The following is a 21323-nucleotide window of genomic DNA, read 5'->3' as shown; positions in this document are numbered from 1 at the left end:
ATGCTCAGTGAAATAAGTCAGACAGAGGAAGACAAAGTATGTGTGAAACTGGGTATACATGGAGTCTAAAAAATGTAACAAACTAGTAAATATAACCAAAAAAAAAAAAAAGAAGAAGACTCACAGACATAAGAGACAAACTAGTGGCTACCATTGTGGTGAGGAAGAGCAGAGGGCAACATAGGTGTAGGGGAGAAAGAGCTGCAAACTATTATGTATAAAATAAGCTACAAAGAAATATTGTACAACATGGGGAGTATAGCCACTATGTTATAGTTTAAAAAGCATGAATCTCAATGTTGTACACCTGTAACATATAATATTGTACATCAACTATAGTTCAATTAACTAATTAAAATAACAATGTCTACTTTGTCTCATATCCTGAACTGATGAGGAAAGTTAGGTTTTAAAGATATGAAGTATCTATAATTCCAAATCCTTCTTAAACCTTTGATTCAGACTTGCCTTTCTGTATGAATTACGTTTCTCCTGCATTTCCATAGCCCTGTGCTTGAACCCCTATTACAGCCCTTTGTCAAAATCCATTCTCTATGGCTGATTTGGCTCTGTGTCAGTCTACATGGGAGTTCCCTGAGAGAAAGAGGCAGAACTGGGCCCTCTGTATTTTCACCTTTCTATCCCCTCACCTACCCAAAGCCCATGGTACTTTATCTATGGTAGGAGTTCAGAGTTTGCTTACAGAATCCAATAGGTACAACAGGAGTCTGAACCTACAGTCCTAGACCCTGGGGTTCACCCCAGAACCCTGGTGGATCCGTTACAACTGCTTTCACGCAAAGTAATAGCCAACCACCGCCATGGGGACTTCAGCTTCCAAGAAAATAACCTCTCGAGTATAACCCCCTTGTTAGATTCCATAACATTTAATTAAGCCTAATAATTTTTTTAAAAAGGCAGTTGGCTTCCTAAGCATTGAATCTGTATCTAGTGGAAATCCCCGATCCTCAACTTCCTTGTATGTCACGAGCTAGCTGTAACCGGGTGTCGTAAATATATCTTCCGAAGCCCCTCTTTTGTAGAGAGAGTGACACCATCAGTGAGGAAATACCAGCCTATAAATTACATTATCCATCTCTCTCTGATGAGGGAAAATGAGACACCGTCCTGACTCACGAATTTGGTGGTTTTCAGAACACAGCGAAGTGTAAGCTGTGTTTGACCTGAGATGTCGCACTCCATCACAAGCCAAGGACACAGGGCAGGGTCTCTGGAATGCAGCCCATTTTCCCTCCCTTCCCACACTACTTAAAAGCTGATCCCATTTTGGGCGTATCCGTGCAGGCTCAGGGCGTGACCCAGCCCCAGCGTACACCTAGATTTTGAATACACCAGCCTTGGACTGGTGGGGCTCAGGCTTTCTCAGGAAGAAGGCAAAAGCTTAGGAGGACCACAGTGGGAACAGGTGAGCTTCCAGCTATACGCCCCAGGACTGCATCCAGGAGTGGGCAGGTCTTTCCGTCTCAGACAGCCAGACATGAGCCAGCCCTACAGGAGCACCCAGAGCTCAGAGGCATCAGAATAGCCCTGTGTTCACATCAAGCTCTGAATCTACCTTAGGTTTGTAATTAACTCCTGGGGGGGATGGGCGTGGTCTGCTTTGTAAGGTACCTTGGCATGAAGCATCAGGAAATACGTCATATTGTCATCACTGTAATATTACAGGAATTGCCGCTGCTGAATGCTTCTCCCTATGGCTGTGGACCTGGAGCCTTTATAAAGTGAGTGAGCACATCGTCCTGTCCAGTCTCAGCTGGGAAGCCAGCCAGCCATGAGGCTCTACTACCTTCTCTTTGCGTTGCTCTTCTTGTTCTTGCTGCCTGTTCCAGGTAAGATGCGCTGGGAAATGAGAGGGCTGAATGGATTGAGAATTTGTCATTCAGAGTCAGCCCTCTTCATTCATTTGGGAATTTTAGATAAAGTAGATTTATTGTCTGGGAACTAGACATTACCAGTTTTTGTTTTTCTTGACGAAGATCATCAAGAACCTCAAAGCAGGGTCTCCATCCCTTCTGATTCACTCTTAAGAGACTAATCAGCTCACAAACCATCCCTCCATGGGAGAATTGTTACACCTGTTCATGAGACAGGAAGAAAGTGACATCATTTAATACCAACAGGTATTAATCTAACCAACATCTTTAATACCAACAGGAAAAATGAACTTAATCTGAGGACAGAAGCACAGATTCCCTTTTATTAGCTTAGCGGTTGGAGGTACAGTCTTTCGGCCTCTTAAGGGCCCAGGGGACCATTGGGCACCTGCCTCCCAGGGGTCAGTTCACAAGGGAGGTGCCACGGTCACGCCACTTTCTCAGCTGAGCCGAACCCACAGACACATTGTTAGTAGCTAGCCCACCTTCTTCTTTACTCCAGATGGTAAAGAAAAAAGAAAAAGACAGAAAAGAATGAAAAATGGCACCAGATAACTTATTAGAGGGATTCCAAAAGCCTTGGACTTGCACCACGGCCTTCCTGAAACCTTCCGTGTGCTCCGTTTCTTTCCTGCAGGCAATGGCGGCATCATAAGCGGGTTACGAAAGTATTATTGCAAAATAAGAAGCGGCCGGTGTGCTCTGATTGGCTGCCTTCCAAAGGAGGAAGAGATAGGCCACTGTTCCCTGACTGGCCGAAAATGCTGCCGGAAGAAGAAATGAAAACTCCAGAAACACAAGGAGAATGTCACAAAGCGTGAAAATGCCTCCTTGAAGAGTCCAGAAGCCAAATCAAATTAAAGACTTTTTACAAAAAATTAGAAGCTTGATTATTATCATTATTTTTTTAACATTCTGTTTATTGTGTTAGTTGTAACCAAACAGGCAACTTAGAAAGTGTTAATGACTCACCTTTAATTCAAATAAAGTATAATTCCTAGTGAAGCCACAAGAGGGTCCAAACTGACGTTACAAAGATTGTCAGATTTTACTCCTCTTTCGCAGCTTTCACCCCCCAGTGACACTGGACCGCTTGTTCTTTCTGAAACACTTTCTTTGCCTCCTGTCACCCATCTGAGCTTCGCAGTCTGTCCATCTGTCATAGCATCTCCCCACCAAATCCGTCTCTGAAACTTCAGGGCATCCCTGAGGGTCTTCCCAGGTCCTTCTGAGCTCTTTACGGCTCAGAGACACGGGGAACCTGGCTCCTCCTCGACCCTGCCCTCAGCTTTCCTCTCACCCTTGCCTCTATTCTGACTGACCTCAGGCCTGGATGAAATCTCTCCTCCCGCTATGTCTCCAAACCCATCTCTCAGGGGCACCTCAGATTCTACCTCCTTCTTAAAAACACAGCTGGTTTCCCCAACAAATATGATCTTTCCTTTTAAAAGGGTTCTGACCTGAGTGCTCCACCTATGAGTCCTGCCTGATTTTCACATTCACTCAGTTCAGTTCAGTTCAGCTCATTACATTCACTACATTTGCATATTTCCAATCTCCATATGTGGTTGCAGGATTTTGAAGGGCACTTCATCACTTAATCACCCCTGGCCCAAGTGTTTTGACAGAAAAGCTGCTCAACAAGTGTTTATCGGGACCCAATGGACTGGGGCCCACCGGGCTCCTCTGGCCATAGGATTCTTCAGGCAAGAATACATGGAGTGGGTTGCCATGCCCTCCTTTTAGTGAGTTGAAGTACATTCCAAGGCCTTGGAGGTGTTCTTTGTAACTATTTAGTGGTCTCTGGAGGCTGATACAGATAGATTCCAGCAAACGTGGTGGCAGGCCCATCACCCCCACCTTGAGCCCCCAGTCAAGGAACTGAGTTCTCAGGAAAAGAGCACACCCTCAAAGACAAGAGCTTGGACCCCACAATTCAGCATTAAAAAAAAATAATAATGGACTGTGACAGTACACAGCTAAGGAATCAGGCAAAACCCGTGAAACTACTGATTCAGACTCTGGCACAAGCAGCACAGGACCGTAATTGAGGAGAGAGGAAGACAAGCGAGCTGAGGGATTTCCTGGCCGTCTGGTGGCTGGGATTCTGTGCTCCCAACGCAGGGGGCCTGGGTCCACCCCAGTCAGGGAACTATATCCCACATGCCGCAACTAAGATCCTGCCTGCCATGATTAAGGTCCACGGCAGCCAAATTAATGAATTAGCTAATTAAATGTTATGCGCTTAAACATTTTTTAAAAAAGAAAAGAAAGCAAGTGAAGTGAGACTTATGGCATCTCCAGCCTCTACAGATTTCCAGGCCTAAAGCATAGGGAACAAGAACCCAAATAGACCAACAGTTCTTCTGAGTCGAAGAGAGTGGGGTCGAAGTTCAGAGAGTGCAGGCATCTTGACTTCTGGACAGAAAACCAGCAACGGGCGTCGGGATCAGGGGCGTGTGCCTGTGCGCTAAGTCGCTTCAGGTGTGTCCACAGTCCACAGAGTTGCTGACCTTCTGTGACCCCATGGACTGTAGCCTGCCTGTGTAGCCTGCCTAAAAACTCTGTGCTTTTCATTCAAGTCTAAAACTGCTTGGAAAAAGGAAGTCTAAGATACTAGATGGAATTTTGGTTCAGCATGATGGGATAAAGTGTGATGCTAAGATTCTAGACACTATCTTAAGGAAAGAGATGATCATTTCAGAAAAAAAAAAAAACAACAAAAACAAGAATCAGATATAAATTATCTATAAAAAACCCACTTGAGACATCAAATATAAAGGCAAATGGATTTAAAATGAAAGGATGGAAACAGATCTGCTGTTGTCATTGTTTAGACCCTCAGTCATGTCCAACACTCTTGAGACCCCCATGGAATCATCCAGTCAAGATTACTGGAGTGTGTTGCCATGCCCTCCTTCAGGGAATCTCCCCGACCCAGGGATCAAACCATGTCTCTGCATCTCCTGCATCTCAGGCAGATTCTTTACTGTTGAGCCGACAGATATGCTATGGAAACATTAATTTAAAGAAAACATGGTAGGCTGTATTGGTTAATTGACAGGCTTCCTGGTGGCTCAGATGGTAAAGAATCTGCCTGCAATGTGGGAGACCTGGGTTTGATCCGTGGTTTGGGAAGATGCCCTGGAGGAGGGCATGGCAACCCATTCCAGTATTCTTGCCTGGAAAATTGCATGGAGGGAGGAGCCTGGTAGGCCAAGGTCCATGGGGTGGCAAAGAGTCGGACACAGTTGAGCGACTTCACTTTCTTTCTTCATGTGGAATCCCAGTTCCCAGGCCAGGGACTGAATCTACATCCCCTGTGCTGCAAGGCAGATTCTTAATAACTGAACCACCAGGGAAGTCCCCGTCATTCTTTTAAAGGCTGTGCCCCGCCCGATTCCGGTCTCATTAGCACCAGATAGCTGGCATTTGACAGCGCTATTCGAGCTTTTGCGTTATAGGAGAATGTCCTGGTAAAGTTCTCAGGACACTGTGGTGACTGCAGGAGGCAGGCAGGAACATTGGAAGAGAGGTTGATTTTGCTCCAAGTTACGTTACTGCCACTTAGTAGACTGCGTAGTCTACTTAGCAGACACTTAGTAGTCTACTTGGTAGACTTAGTAGACGGCCTTGCACACATATTTTTGTTGGATTTGCAGCTAATTTTAATCGACTTTTTAAGTCAGTTTTACCTGGGCCTCAGACATGGCTTTCTAGTCCTCGGGACCATCTTGTATAAACCTTAGGTCATACCTACCTGGCGGGTTTGTTTCAGTTCAGTTCAGTCGCTCAGTCGTGTCCAACTCTTTGCAATCCCATGAATCGCAGCACCTCCCTGTCCATCACCAACTCCCGCAGTTCACTCAGACTCACATCCATCGAGTCAGTGATGCCATCCAGCCATCTCATCCTGGGTCGTCCCCTTCTTCTCCTGCCACCAATCCGTCCCAGCATCAAAGTCTTTTCCAATGAGTCAACTCTGCATGAGGTGGCCAAAGTACTGGAGTTTCAGCTTCAGCATCATTCCTTCCAATGAACACCCAGGACTGATCTCCTTCAGAATGGACTGCTTGGATCTCCTTGTAGTCCAAGGGACTCTCAAGAGTCTTCTCCAACACCACAGTTCAAAAGCATCAATTCTTCAGCACTCAGCCTTCTGCACAGTCCAAATATCACATCCATACATGACTACTGGAAAAACCATAGTCTTGACTAGACGGACCTTAGTCATTAAAGTAATGTCTCTGCTTTTGAATATGCTATCTAGGTTGGTCATAACTTTTCTTCCAAGGAGTAAGCATCTTTTAATTTCATGGCTGCAGTCACCATCTGCAGTGATTTTGGAGCCCAGAAAAATAAAGTCTGACACTGTTTCCACTGTTTCCCCATCTATTTCCCATGAAGTGATGGGACCAGATGCCATGATCTTCGTTTTCTGAATGTTCAGCTTTAAGCCAACTTTTTCACTCTCCTCTTTCACGTTCATCAAGAGGCTTTTGAGTTCCTCTTCACTTTCTGCCATAAGGGTGGTGTCATCTGCATATCTGAGGTTATTGATATTTCTCCCGGCAATCTTGTTTCCAACTTGTGCTTCTTCCAGTCCAGCGTTTCTCATGATGTACTCTGCATAGAAGTTAAAAAAGCAGGTGACAATATATAGCCTTGACGTACTCCTTTTCCTATTTGGAACCAGTCTGTTGTTCCATGTCCAGTTCTAACTGTTGCTTCCTGGCCTGAATACAGATTTCTCAAGAGGCAGGTTAGATGGTCTGGGATTCCCATCTCTTTCAGAATTTTCCACAGTTTATTGTGACCCACACAGTCAAAGGCTTTGGCATAGTCAATAAAGCAGAAATAGATGTTTTTCTGGAACTCTCTTGCTTTTTCGATGATCCAGTGGATGTTGGCAATTTGATCTCTGGTTCCTCTGCCTTTTCTAAAACCAGCTTGAACATCAGGAAGTTCATGGTTCAGGTATTGCTGAAGCCTAGCTTGGAGAATTTTGAGCATTTGTTTAGGGGATTCAAAGAGACAATTTGATTAAAAGTGGCCAGCTACTGAGCAAGGCTCATTGCAAAATATGATTGTGGGACAAGCTCAAAGAAAAAACTAGTGAAAGTGTCAGGGGGGAGCACAGCATTAGACCCAGCCCTGGTCCCCTTCTGAGGGCAGGTCACCACATGACTGTCAGAAGCCATGGCGCCCACCCAGTCCACAGGAGAAGGGAACTGGCAACAGTGGCCTCTGCCCATTAACACCCAGGGCTCCGTGCTGAGAACACTTGTTTTTGGAGTCACAGATGTGAAGGGCTTTGCTCTTCAAAACCTTATCTGTAGGACTGGGACACACCTTCTTGCCTGAGGAACTGAGGCGCTTTGCCAGAAAGACCCTGCCTCAGTTTCCTACTCACAGGTTAAGGGTTTGGGGACACAGCATTTTTCTTCCCTTTAAAGAATGAAACCATGAGCTACCTCTCAGCACAGGCATGAAGCAACCACAATCCACATGGCCTTGTTTGGCTTTGAACCTGGGAAAACTAATAATTCATGTAGACTTGACCTAAAATTAACCCTTCCCTCTATCCTATCTGAACTCATCTCTGGTTTCTGATGAGCCACCCCATGGTTTCTTGGGTGTGTGACCTCCTTGCTGAAGCAACAGGATCTTTCCCTGATGGACAGAGATGCCCCTGGGCGCTATCTCTAGGATTAACATAGCTGCAAAGGAGTCATCTTCAGACCTTGCCAAGGAAAAATAAGCTATTGCAATTGTGGAATTCCTGACAAGGGCCGTGTCCCACTGGTGAGAAACCATGGCAAGAAACTCCTTTGAAACTCACCATGGCACCCTGACCCCTTCTGGAACTTCCTTCTATGAAAAGTCATGCCCCATCTTGCACATAAAATGGCATCATCAGCTTCCTTAAAAGAAAAAAATATCTGCTGTGTTGCAAACCATAGATCATTAAAACACACCAATTTTTATTTTGTTTATTTATTTAGGCTGCACCAGGTCTTATTTGTGGCATGTGGGATCTAGTTCCGTGACCTGCTATGCTTGGGAGTAGAGTCTTACCCACTGGATCATCAAGGAAGTCCCGTAAAACAGCATTTTTAAAAATTACTTTTAAAAAAAACTTTGAATTGGAGTATAGCTGATTAATAATGTGATAGTTTCAGGTGGACAGCAAAGAGACTCAGCCATGCATATACATGTATCCATTCTCCCCCAAACTCCCTTCCCATCCAAGCTGTCACATAACATTAAGCAGAGTTCCCTGAAAAACAGCATTTTTCAATGAAGAGACTCAGTAGACAACGATTCAGTCTCACTTCTTTCTCCAGTGTAGTATTATAGCATGTATGTAAATTGACCCTGTAGTATAGATTTTGCCTGCAAGGTCCATAAATAAACAGATACATATATATATCTTATGTATAGATAATTATATATATGTATAAGTAGATGCTGTCTACCTCTCTCAAATATCATTTAGAGCTAAAGCAGAAGGAATCATGATCAATGACTTATTTTCCATCAGAAAAATCCTCTCCCTGAGTGCCAGCCAGGGACTCTGTCTGCTCGAGGCAGCCTCCGTGGCTTTGCCGAGCCTCAGATGCGAGACTCTGAGCTACAGCAGGGGACCTGAACAGGACTGAAGCTCCAGGGGCTCCTTCAGGATGGGGTCCCCCTGGGTACCCACGTTTCTAAAGGGCTTGGAGTTCTACTCAGAGCTGCATGGCAAGTTCCATCCTGAGATTTAGCGTTTCTGAAAAGCCGGGTCAGTGTCTCTCCAACACTGAGATGGATGGGTGTTACCAAGTGAGGGACGTTACTTAGTGATGGAGGTCCCCCTTAACCCAGTAAACGGGTCCCCACTGCTGGACCTGCTTTGTGATACCAGGGTGGGGAGATGCGTTCAATGGCAATGTCATCCTCCCACTCTGTCTCTGATGAAAGGAAACGGAGCACCCATGTGCCCATCATGTGTCCCACTGAGATTTCATGAGACTGGTGTGTGATTATGTTGCAGTGAATTAAGAAATGGTTTTTTTTTACCCGTCTTTCTTTTCTCCCTTTCGTGTCTTTCTCCGCTTTAACTGTTCCTAACGTACAGTCTGCACTGATAACCAAGTCTCTTCTTTTCAGAAAACTAACCTATGCAAACTACACCTGACACCTATGGCCCTCCATTTCTGCAGGAGCCACGTTCTGCATCTGTTATCCTTCAACGTATTCTAGCCACATCCTGATACTTAACTTTATGGCATCATAAACCTCCCCTTGTAGTTTGTTTCCTCTCTTTGCTCTATTTTAACCTCATGTTGATGCTTAACTTTATGGTGCGCTCTTTGAAGCCACCCCATAGTGGTTTGCTTTCCCCCTTTTGTATTACAGGAAGAAAGTCACCAGGAAATCCCCAAACGACAATGGACCCAACCACCGGGACCAACTGCCAGATCCAAATACCTAGCCACCTGACACTGCCATATTGACTGTTTCCAAACAGAGAAAGAGAGAATTCAGGACCCCTACACCTTTTGTCAAGTATCTCCCACCTCTGACTGTGAGCCCCGACTGTTTGATCTCTTGGATTCCTGATGGAGGGGAGACTGGCTCCTTGAGGTGGGAGCCTACTGTGTTCTCCCTTCTGCTGGCTTAAGGGTTAAAGCAATCTTTCTGTTTGCCCCAAACTCTGTCTCCACAATTTTTATTCAGATCTGGTGGGCAAAGAAAACCAAGATTTTGGTGGTGACTGTTGCTGCCATCCTGTAACAGGCTAGCTGGCATGGGAGAGAGACCACTGGGTCTCTTCCCTCAGCACCCCAGGGGCCAGAAAGAGCATGTCTCTGCAGATGCTGGGAGTCAGCAAGTCTTGCCCAGGGAGTGAAACTGCCTCTGAACGAGTTAGTCCCTATTTGGGCCTGAAACAGCCTTTCATGGAAACAGTGTATGTGTTAGTTGCTTAGTCATGCTCGACTCTCTGCAACCCGGTAGACTGCAGCCCACCAGGCCCCTCAGTCCATGGGACTCTCCAGGCAAGAACACTGGAGCGGGTTGCCATTTCCTTCTCCAAAAGGAATTATCAGTTCTGTTCAGTTCAGTCGGTCAGTGGTGTCCAAATCTTTGTGACCCCGTGAATAGCAGCACGCCAGGCCTCCCTGTCCATCATCAACTACCAGAGTTCACTCAAACTCATGTCCATCGAGTCAGTGATGCCATCCAGCCATCTCATCCTCTGTCATGCCCTTCTCCTCCCGCCCCCAATCCCTCCCAGCATCAGGATCTTTTCCAGTGAGTCATCTCTTCGCATGAGGTGGCCAAAGTATTAGAGCTTCAGCTTCAGCATCAGTCCTTCCAATGAACACCCAGGACTGATCTCCTTCAGAATGGACTGGTTGGATCTCCATGCAATCCAAGGGACTCTCAAGAGTCTTCTCCAACATCACAGTTCAAAAGCATCAATTCTTCGGCGCTCAGTCTTCTTCACAGTCCAACTCTCACATCCATACATGACCACTGGAAAAACCATAGCCTTGACTAGATGAACCTTTGTTAGCAAAGTAATATCTCTGCTTTTCAATATGCTATCTAGATTGGTCCTAACTTTCCTTCCAAGGAGTAAGTGTCTTTTAATTCCATGGCTGCAATCACCATCTGCAGGGATTTTGGAGCCCCCCGAAATAAAGTCTGACACTGTTTTCACTGTTTCCCCATCTATCTGCCTTGAAGTGATGGGACTGGATGCCATGATCTTAGTTTTCTGAATGTTGAGCTTTAAGCCAACTTTTTCACTCTCCTCTTTCACTTTCATCAAGAGGCTCTTGAGTTCCTCTTCACTTTCTGCCATAAGGGTGGTATCATCTGTGTATCTGAGGTTATTGATATTTCTCCTGGCAATCTTGATTCCAGCTTGTGCTTCTTCCAGCCCAAAAGGAACTATAGAAATAAAGAAAGTGAAGTCGCCCAGTCGTGTCTGACTCTCTGCAACCCATGAACTGTAGCCCACCAGGGTCCTCCATTTATGGAATTTTCCAGGCAAGAGTACTGGAGTGGGTTGCCATTTCCTTCTGCACAGGAAAACAGTGGACAGATTCAAAGCCCTGGAGGGGTGAGGGTGGGGCTGGGGAGCAGGTAAGCGAAAGTTCAGCAAGAAGTCTGTGCCCCTGCCAGGGGAGACAGGCAAGTCTGTGCCCCTTGCCACACCCCTGCCCATCAGCTGAACTGACTGCCAGGGAGAAGCTTCTGGTCAAAAGGGCAGCAGAAAAGCTTTTTCTGGGTTTTCCACAGCCTCATTAGCATAAGAGTGATTGCCCCTGCTTTGTGCTATAAAGGCCACTCCCATGACATACAGGGAAGAGGCTCAGTTAACCAATTCCTAATAACCAAATCCACAGCCAACACGGAATTCCTCCCGGAACCTGGGACCTTTATAAAGCGGCATTCGCAGCCTCTTCTCCAGCATCAGCTGCAGAGCTCGTGACGCCAACATGAGGCTCCATCACCTGCTCCTCGCGCTCTTCTTCCTGGTCCTGTCTGCTGGGTCAGGTGAGCTCGTGGGAGCCCTGGGGGGAGCCGCGGGCTCTCTCTCTCTCCTGTTTCTACCTCCTTCTGTCCTGCTACCCTCCTCTACACGTGGTCAGACTAAACCCACTGCAGTTGATGCTTCTGAGAAGCCAGCGCTGAGTCCTTAGTAGCAAGAGGGGTCTGAGAACCATTCTGCAAAATTCCTGGCTGTTTCTAAGCCACTCTAGCGAGCCAAAGCTTCTGAGCCTGTCTCCTCACTGGTTTCATGAGGAGGAAACTGAAGATGCCTCTGATAAGTGACTCTCCTTTTTTTCTTTTTCGTAAAAGCAAGATATTTGATTTTGTCCCATGACAGAAGCGCAGAATGTTGCTTTATAAATCTTTCTATTTGAAGGGTGGTGGCTCTAGGTGACCGGAGAAGTCCAGAGGAGAGTCAGGCCGAGCCTGGGCTTCAGAGGCTGCCCTTGAGACGCTCCGGGCTGAGTCTCCTCGCAGGACACGTCGCTGAAGATGCGACCCTCGCTCCACAGCTGGGAGGCAGCGCATCCAAAGCAGTGCGCAGGATCGGCTGTCTAATGTTCATCTTACCCTTGATATTTCCAGAAATTGGATGAAAATATGTAGGAAGGAAGGAGGGAGGGAGGAAGGGAGAGAGAGGATGCGGAGACACTGAGACACCTGATTAAGTGTCAGAAATCAACTTGAAAATCCCTTGTCTGGTCAGTGTTGTTTATGACTGTAACCCAACTCTTAGCACAGTGGCAGGGAGAGAGGACAGGGGAGTAAGGAAGACGGCCTCTCAGTGCCCGGGGCCTGGGTTCAATCCCTCGGGGAGGAATTAGAGAGGGACCAGAGGTGCCTTGTGGCCAAGAGAGAGAAAGGGGTGTGAGGAAGACGGGAAGGCGGCTGGTCAGGAGGAAACCACACAGGGAGGAGGAGAGGGGCTGACTCGCACCAGCGCTGAGAGCGTTCCGAGTCAGTGGAGACAATGGTACAAAATTTTTTTTCTGAACCATCGTCACCGTCAGCTGTAAGTTCCTGTGAGAGTAAGTTCTCTTTAAACAGCTCTTACACTTTCAGCGGCATCTTTTCCTCCTATCTCAGCTCCACTGCTTGACTGACTCCATGAGGTGGAAAACTAAAGGGTGAAGATAGACCCCCGCGGGCCGCTTCTGACTCCTGGCGGGAGGGTGGATGCAGCAGAGCTTCCCGGTCTTTGCCCTCGTGGTGGAGCTGACCCCGCACACAACCGTGCTCCTCACGCCCCAGTCCCTCGGCCTCTGGTTCTGGAAACATGAGGGTCCACCAGAGCCTGGGCAGGGTCAGCGTCTGTCTGGAAGCTGAGCCACGGGGTCCTGGACTCGCATCTTGTTGTCATGAAGCCGTGTCCGCATCTCAGCACAGAAGGCCCCAGGGCCTTGCTCAGAGGGGACTCAGCTGGCCTTCTCGAGATGCCGCTTTCCTGCTGACACGTTTATCCCTCTTCGTTCTCTTTTCAGGATTTACTCAAGGAATAATAAATCATCGAAGCTGCCATAGGATTAAAGGCGTCTGTGCGCCGGACAGGTGCCCTAGAAACATGAGACAGATTGGCACCTGTCACGGGCCCCCAGTAAAATGCTGCAGAAAGAAGTAACAGAAGGCGAAGACGCGGCCGGGACCGATGCGGAGTCAGAAACTGCGCCCTTAGACAGAGCGTCTAAAATTTAAACCAGAATAAATTTTGTTCAAAGTTAAAGAATCTTGCCCACTGGTCATTGAGGTTGTTGTGTGGTGTCTGATCCCAGGTGAATTCCGAAATCCCTGAAGATGCTCTCTGAGCTCCCCACGGGAACCACTGGGGAATCGTGGTGGGGTGCTCTGTGCTCCCAGAGGTGTGGCCCCCTGTTCCTTGGGGGCCTACCTTCCCCAGCCCCTCTGCCTGTTGTCCTTTCTGCTTCCCGGCCTAGGGCACCCTGACCTTCCCCGTGTCTCCCCTCAAACATGCACCCCAGGGGTCCAGAATCACCAGCACACCAGTCCCGTAGGAAACCCCTGCCCCCGCTCCAAGAGGAAACCCCCCTCCTCTGTCCCCCTGCAGCCCTCACTTCCATTTGGTTTGTGCTTCTTACTCCTGCCTTGTGCGCTCGTGGATACCCTTCTGATTCCCTTTTGTGCTATAAGATCTCCATAGGCACGGACTTGCCCTATTCCTGTATGTGCTTGGGCATTGAGATGACACATTGCTTCACAAATTGTCATCAACTGAATGACAGAGTTGACGTGGACAAAGCATGTCTCTCTGTGTGGACATGATATGATGCACCTAGATGCTACGGAAAAACAAGTCCTGCGGAAAGCACAGTTCAATGAAGACAACGCAGCATGGAACACAGAGACCGCGGGGGGCGGGGGCGGGGGCGGCGCGCGCATGCTGACCTCAGCCTGCATGCAGTTTCTTCAGAGGGTTTGCTCCTTAAACCAAGAGCCTTGCTGGTGCACGCTGTATGTGTGAGCAGCTCTCTGGTCTTTGCACTAACTCTTCCCTCAGTGCAAGCTGAGGTCACCAAGGGGATGGTGTTAGGAGACAGGGCCTTTGGGAGGTGATTTGGTCATGAGGGTGGGACCCTCCTTGGTGGAATGAGGGCCTTTATGAAAGAGATCCCAGAGAGATGGGTCACCCTTTGTGCCCTCTGAGGACACAGGGAGACTGCTGTCCACCAGCCACCTGCTCTGTCTTGATCGTGGAGCTTCCAGCCTCCAAAACTGAGAAGCAAGGGTCTATTGTTAGTAAGCCACCTATTACAATATCACATGGAAAATAGCTAGCCAGTGGGGATTTGCTGAGTGACTCAGGGAACTCAAACAGGGGCTCTGCAACCAGCTATAAGGGTAGGATGGGGAAGGAGATGGGATGAAGTTTCGGGAGGGAGGGGACATGGGTGGTATCATCTGCAATCTGAAGTTATTGATATTTCTCCCAGCAATCCTGATCCAGCTTGTGTTTCATCCAGCCTGGCATTTTGCATGATGAACTCTGCACAGAAGTTAAATAAGCAGGGTGACAATATACAGCCTTGACTTACTACTTTCCCAGTTGGAACCAATCTGCTATTCCATGTCAAGTTCTAACTGTTGCTTCTTGACCTGCATACAGGTTTTGCAGGAGGCAGGTCACGTGGTCTGGTATTAGCTTCTCTTTCAGAATTTTCCGCAGTTTATTATGATCCACACACTCAAAGGCTTTAGCATAGTCAATGAAGCAGAAGTAGATGTTTTCTGGAAATGTCTTGCTTTTTCTATGGTCCAACAGATGCTAGCAATTTGATCTCTGGGTCCTATGCCTTTTCTAAATCTAGCTTGTACATCTGGAAGCTTTCAGTTCATTTATTGTTGAAGGCTAGCTTGGAGGATTTTGAGCATTACTTTGCTAGCAATCAACAGTCTGCATTGATAACTAAGTTTCTTCTTTTCAGAAGACTAACCTGTTATGCAAACTACATCTGTACCTGTTGCCCTCTAACTCTGCAGGAGCCATACTCTGCATCTGTTATCCTTTAACGTATTCTAGCCACATCCTGATACTTAACTTTATGGCATCATAAACCTCCCCTTGTAGTTTGTTTCCTATCTTTGCTCTATTTTAACCTCATGTTGATGCTTAACTTTATGGTGCGCTCTCTTTGGAAGCCACCCCGTAGTGGTTTGCTTTCCCCCTTTTGTATTACAGGAAGAAAGTCACCAGGAAATCCCCAAGGACAATGGACCCAACTACCGGGACCAACTGCCAGACCCAAACACCTAGCTACCTGACACTGGCCTATTGGCTGTTTCCAAACAGTGAGAAAGAGAGAATTCAGGACCCCTACACCTTTTGTCCCATATCTCCCACCCCTGACTTTTGATCCCCTGGATTCCCAATGGAGGGGAGACAGGCTCCTTGAGGTAGGAGCCTATCGTGTTCTCCCTTCTTCTGACTTAAGGATTAAAGCCATCTTTCTGTTTTCCCCAAACTCTGTCTCTGCAAATTTTATTTGGCTCCAGTGGGCAGAGAAAACCAAGATTTTGGTGGCAACAATGTCATTGAGTCTGCCTGGTCCCCCACCTCTCCGCCAGGATGACTCTTGCCAACGGGGATCACAAGGCATCCTGTGTGACCTCACTCACCCCTTCCTCTGCCCTTTGTTGACCTGGCCCCTAATTGTGTAGCCATGGACAGGGGCTCTCAGGTGTCTGCTGCAGTCCACCTGAGAAGGGCAGAGGAGCCAAGTGCAAGGTAGGTTTCCAGGAGAGAGAGAGAGACATCTGTGGTTGAAGAAGGGGTGGGAATAGATGCGTAACATTTAGGGAGTCAGTGTAAACGATCACTTTCAGTATAAAAGTACAAGAGAGAAATGTAGCCAATTGCTTTTAATCTATACTTTCTTTTCTATTATTATCAAAGTATTGTTGCTTGGGCCAAGGAAGTAAAACCCTCACAGCTATTCTATAGGATTAAGTAAGACTTATTTAAACAGCTTGCTACAAACACTCACTCTATTTTTAGGTTGATGTCACTAAACTAAAATAGATCTCCACTTAGTGAAAGATTCAAATGCTGATCAAAAGATTAAAAGTGAAAACATTTTATTGCTAAGTTGCCTCAGGACAGAGAGAAAAACATCAGAACATATAGTTCATGTGAGATGGAAGAGAGGTGGGTGAGTGAAGGTTAGAGACCATGGCGTATTTACCTGCTTTGACCTGTTATGTTGGGAATGGGTGCGTGGGTGCTTGTGCTCGGGAACACTTTGGGATAAAGCAACTTAACGGGCTCTCTCCAGACCCTCAAAACCCTAAGGATTATGCCCAAGCCTTCCTTCCTTCCCTCCTTCCCTCCCTGACTCCCTCCATTCATCCATTTATTCATTCACCTGTATGGTGACTCTTCCATACTAGGACCTGTTCATAGAAACAAATGTCTGACTACCTGCTCTATGCCAGGCGTGTTCTAGGCGCTGAGAGTGTGAGATAATAAAACAGGACTTGTTACTTTGGAGATTTACATATAAAGAAAAAAAGAGATATGAACACTGTAAAGCAAAGCCGAGTGGAGAGAAGGAAGAGGTGAAGAAAAATATCAGTGATTTACCTGGTATGCGTGTGTGCTAAGTCACTTCAGTTGCATCCAACTCTTCGCGACCCCATGGACTGTCGCCCACCAGGCTCCTCTGTCCATGGGATTCTCCAGGCAAGGATACTGGAGTGGGCTGCCATTCGCTTCTCCAGGGGATCTTCCTGACCCAGGGATTGAACCTGCGCCTCCTATGTCTCCTGCACTGCCAGGCGGATTCTCTACCACTGAGCCATCGGGGAAGCCCCGTAGACCCTGTTTAAATGAATGAACACGATCACCTTCCTATAGAACAATTTATGGCCCCTTCTCAGCTTTTCTACAATTTAAAAAAGTGTGGAAAAACATTCTAAGCTGGTAGGTCACACCAGACCAAGAAGGGTGCCAGTTGTGTCCCTGTGGACTGTAATTTGGAGTTCCTTGCTGTACAAGATGAATTCTGGTAGCTTTAGTTACGCATGCCTTACTTATTTGTTTCTTTTCCACCTCCCCTTCCTTTATAGGGAAAGGAAAAAACCTTGAATGTGAGAAAATGGGTGGTGCCTGCAGGTATCAGAACACCCACGGGTGTGTCATCCTGCCTGGAGAGTGCCGGAGTCGGAAGAAACACTGCTGCAGACTCTAGTTTCAGCATCGGAGTGTCCACAGCAGCACGAGACACTCCCCACCGCTGAGTCCTGTTTAAAAAGAGCTGCTGCTCACTCGGGTCCCGTGGGGTCTTTCTGAGTGCACGAGGTCATGAACTGGATGGGAAGGTTGGCTGGAAGTCTGGTCACACCACTCGTTAGCTGACTCACACTGGATAGGCCTTGCCTTTCCTAGCTCTCAGTCTCTGCTCCTGTGACTGCTGAAATGGATGTTCCCCACAGCCTAATTTTGTTGGTGGTGGGGTTTAGTTGCTAAATCATGTCCAACTCTTCTGTGACGCCACGGACTGAGGAGCCTGGCACCAGGCTCCTCAATCTGTGTGATTTTTCCAGGCAAAAATACTGGAGTGGGTTGTCCTTTCCTCTTTCAGGACATCTTTCTGACCCAGGGATCAAGCCCGCATCTCCTGTGTCTCCTGCGTTGGCAGGCAGTCTTTAGCACTGAGCCCCAGGAAAGCCAACCTGTTAATATATGCCTACAAATGTATGGCCTGGGGGAAAGAGCTTTGAGTGTGTGTGTGTGTGTGTGTGTGTGTGTGTGTGTGTGTTATACTATGAAAAGTCACCGAGGTTTTGTGTCCCTTTGTGGAAGGGCGTCTGTGTTTCCACTGGCTTACGGGTTTCCACATGGTCAACACGTGCTTAACTTCCCAAGAGACAGCAAACCGCTTTCTGAAGCAGCTGTGGTCGCTGCTGACAATCTCAGTGGCCTCTGAGTTCCCAGTCTCTCTATGTTCCCATCCCTCATCACACCTCTATGTAAAATTCTCCGTGTTTCTCTGTTAAAAGGATGAAGGACAAATTCTCTAATGTCTCAGGTCCTTCACCCATTGGCCATACTTTCTCGAGTTTCATCTTATCTCAGCCTGGTTCTCAAACTAACCCCTGACACAGCGTCAGCTGTCTTTCTGGCGTGTTGTGTTCTCCTCACACTGGAACACACTTCAGCTTCTTGTCCTCCGACTTTCCCTGCCTGATTTGTACTCGCTTTTTATAGTCTCAGCTCACACATGGCCTTCACTGCGAAGACATCCTTCATTCACCCAACTTGAGTAAGAGGAGAGACTTTGGTCCCATGGCCTCAGCTACCAGTACAGTTTCTAGCACATAGTAGGTGTTCAATAGATGTTGACAGAAGAGTCAATGAATAAAGAAAATGATAGAATGAGGCTTCAGCTTTCCAATAATTCAGGGATGATCCATTAAGCGTGAATTCTTCAGTTTACTTCATTCAGGAAGTTCCATCAAACATGAGTCCATCATACAGCGGAGGTGCTTATCATGTGATGAAGACAATTTATTTTCTTCTCAGGCACACACTTGTGTGAGAGTCACACAAATTAAGCATTCTACTACTGTGTCCACAACCTAAAGAAAGAACAAAAATGTCTGTTTTTGGAAGAAAGTCTTGAGATTACTATCCGGGGGAAGAAATAATTCATTCCAACCAGAAATCCCCAAAATACACTGCCAAGAAAGTATTCCGTCTTATGCACCTCTTTTCCCTCACTTTGTCCTATTATACTTGCTTTTTCAGTAGGAGAACAGGCTGAATTTCAAATTTGTTATGAATAGAAATTTTATGCTGTAATTTAGAAACTAGGATCAGAGACTGTAAACAGCTCTCTTGGGCTGACATTTACAGCCTGTTATTGTGCCCTCTGAGATGTGCCATTGTGACATTATCAGCTGTCTTTTGGAAATAGCATATTAAAATTTTGTAAGTTTGTGTTTTCATCTTACTGGCAAGGGATCCCACTGAAGACAAGATGGTACCACAGCCCTCAGATATTTACTAAAATCTGCAAACATACTCACACATATGCCTCGTGCACTTGAAGAGTGTCAGCAATATTCTGAAGATTACTCACCATTCCCAGGCTAAGAACATACCCCTGCTTTCAGGGTTTCTCAAATAAGTCTTACAATTAAGATTAAAGATCTAAAAATTAAGACCCTGAATGGACCTAGGACCTAGAATGGCCCCAAGGGCCTAGAATGATCAGGACACCAGCTGAGGGGAGCTGTTGCTGCTGCTGCTGCTAAGTCACTTTAGTCGTGTCTGACTCTGTGCGACCCCATAGACGGCAGTCCACCAGGCTCCACCGTCCCTGGGATTCTCCAAGCTGAGGGGAGATAGGTTTCTAAAAGAGAAAAAGGAATAGCCAGCCTGGCTCCAAACCAGGACTAAGGTTGGTTTGGACTTCTCTGGTGGCCCAGTGGCTGGGAGCCCACCTGCCAGTGTAGGGGACACGGGTTTGATCCCTGGTCCTGGAAGATCCCACATGCCCCGGGGCACCTAAGCCCCATGTGCCAAATGGCTGAGCCTGCGATCTAGAGTCCAGGACCTGCAACAAGGGAAGCCACCGCAATGAGAAGCCTGAGGACCACAACTAGAGAGGCGCCCCCAGTCACCGCAACTAGAGAAAGCCCAGGCTCAGCAGCAAAGGCCCAGCACAGCCAAAAATAAAAAACAGAAGAACGTTGCTTTTCCTGCCACTTAGGAGGTGGGGGAGATAAGCAAGGGCTCCATGGACTCTCCAGTCCAGCCTGTCCACTCTGGGTCATTAGTAGAGGTCACCAGCTTTGGAGCCCAGGTTGAGTGGTCAGAGAGCTGGCTCTCATTGGCTTTGGCCTGGGGGGTCAACACCCTGTGGGGTCAATGCCAGGGCTGGCGGCAGGCTCACACTCCCCGCTCTGCCCACTCATGGACATCAATCTTGTTTCCACTTTCTTGAACTGCTCATCCTACCCACAGGCTGGAGGGAAGATGCTAGCACTTGGCTTCCAGCAGGGAGCTTGCTCATCACAGGTCCTCGCACCTGCAGCTCTGTGTCACATCGTGGAGGCTGTCCTGATGCCCACCCATGCCACCCTGGGCTTCATCACAGCAGCTGTGACCCAGGAGCTCTGACCTCTGGACCGCCCATTGCTGGGACCCATGGATGTCCTAGCGCTGTGCCGAGAATCTCACATGAGGAGTTCTGCGGCTCTGTCTTCATTCTTCCCCAGGACATCCCCTCAAAGCCCAGTGGAGGAAGGGAATCTACACCCCCTTCTCTCTGATTGAAAGTTAGTCCAGTGAGGAAACTGACTTGGGGTCACTCATCTGAGTGAGGCCACAGAAGCGATGACTGTACCCAGTGGGCCCACAGCAGAGAGCGGCTTGTTGACCAGAAGCAGAATGGAGGACGGGGTCTGGGGGTGGGCATCGGGGGAGCTACTGTATCCATCCAGCCCCTGCTCGCTTAGCTCATTATCTGTCAGGTTTTTGTGAGCTAACACCTTGGGAAGCATGGGGAGCCCTGAGCAGTGAGAGCTAGGAAAGGAATGATTGGTCAGATGAGTTATTTACATTAGGTGGCTCAGATGGTCCAGAACCTGCCTGCAATGTGGGAGATCCGGGATACATCCCTGCGTCAGGAAGAGCCCATGGAGGAGGGCATGGCTACCCGCTCCATTATTCTTGCATGGAGAATCCCATGGACAGAGGAGCCTGGCCAGACCATGGGGTCACAAACAGTTGGACACGACTGAGCGACCACATGGTGTGATGTGATGATTGGAGGAAGTGAGTGAGGGGAGACAGAGGACGAAGGGCGGTGGGCACTGAGCACAACATGGCACCAAAAGACAAGACTCCCTGCAGGGGGCAAGGCGCCGGCTCTCAGGGACCCTCCAGCCCCTCTCAGCCACACCTGCCACTCTGCTCCCGCACACCCAAGTAATCTTACTGCCCTCTGAGCTGTCCCATGACAGTCAGCACTTCTGTGATGCAAGGAGCGATCAGACAGGGGTCAGATCCCCACCTCCCCTTCTTTTCTCATCCCCGCCACCCCTTGCTCAAGATATGGGGCAGAATATACATCTATGTTTTTTCCTAAAATGCTGTGGTTCTACCTATATGAATTATCTTCTTCTAAAAAATACCTCTAAGCTTCCTCTTTTTTCTTGCTCCGCAGCCAGGAACAAAATGCGTCTGGAATGAGGCAAATGGTAAACTTTAGGCACTGCTATCAGCTCAGATGTCAGTAGGTGGAAGGTTTAAAAAAGGAAACTATGTATGATATGACTATGTCCTCATATTAGACTTTAAAGAAAGCAGATGATGGTTTGTTTCCATTCTTTCCCATTGATTTCAGGGTTTCTTCTCTAAGC

The 21323-nt window shown here is 47.6% G+C and overlaps 2 protein-coding genes across 3 annotated transcripts; both read left to right on the top strand.

The window, feature by feature from the left end:
* Positions 1293-2776, top strand: LOC102188015 (beta-defensin 103A). 2 transcript variants are annotated; one of them, XM_013975355.1, is made up of 3 exons: positions 1293-1426; positions 1687-1850; positions 2533-2776. In XM_013975355.1, exons 2-3 carry the CDS (start codon positions 1793-1795, stop codon positions 2676-2678), a joined length of 204 nt encoding a protein of 67 aa, XP_013830809.1. In that variant the 5' UTR covers positions 1293-1426; positions 1687-1792; the 3' UTR covers positions 2679-2776. The 2 variants fall into 2 exon arrangements, with proteins under 2 accessions (XP_013830809.1, XP_017897288.1); XM_018041799.1 differs by having other exon boundaries at positions 1389-1581.
* Positions 11377-13161, top strand: LOC100861169 (beta-defensin 1-like). Its single transcript, XM_018041797.1, is given in 2 exon segments — positions 11377-11447; positions 12926-13161. Coding segments are annotated over 2 exon segments (249 nt in total). The 5' UTR covers positions 11377-11389; the 3' UTR covers positions 13117-13161.

Source organism: Capra hircus, chromosome 27 (assembly GCF_001704415.2).
Source record: "Capra hircus breed San Clemente chromosome 27, ASM170441v1, whole genome shotgun sequence".
In the NCBI taxonomy this organism is placed as follows: Eukaryota; Metazoa; Chordata; class Mammalia; order Artiodactyla; family Bovidae; genus Capra; species Capra hircus.
This window is presented reverse-complemented; position numbering and strand designations above follow the sequence as displayed.

What these genes read in the sequence shown, in the direction of transcription:
- LOC102188015 (XM_013975355.1), top strand. Translation starts at nt 1,793, where the DNA reads ATGAGGCTCTACTACCTTCTCTTTGCGTTGCTCTTCTTGTTCTTGCTG. An exon ending in GTTCTTGCTGCCTGTTCCAG is followed by an intron (nt 1,851 to 2,532) that starts GTAAGATGCGCT and finishes TCTTTCCTGCAG; the next exon opens with GCAATGGCGGCATCATAAGC.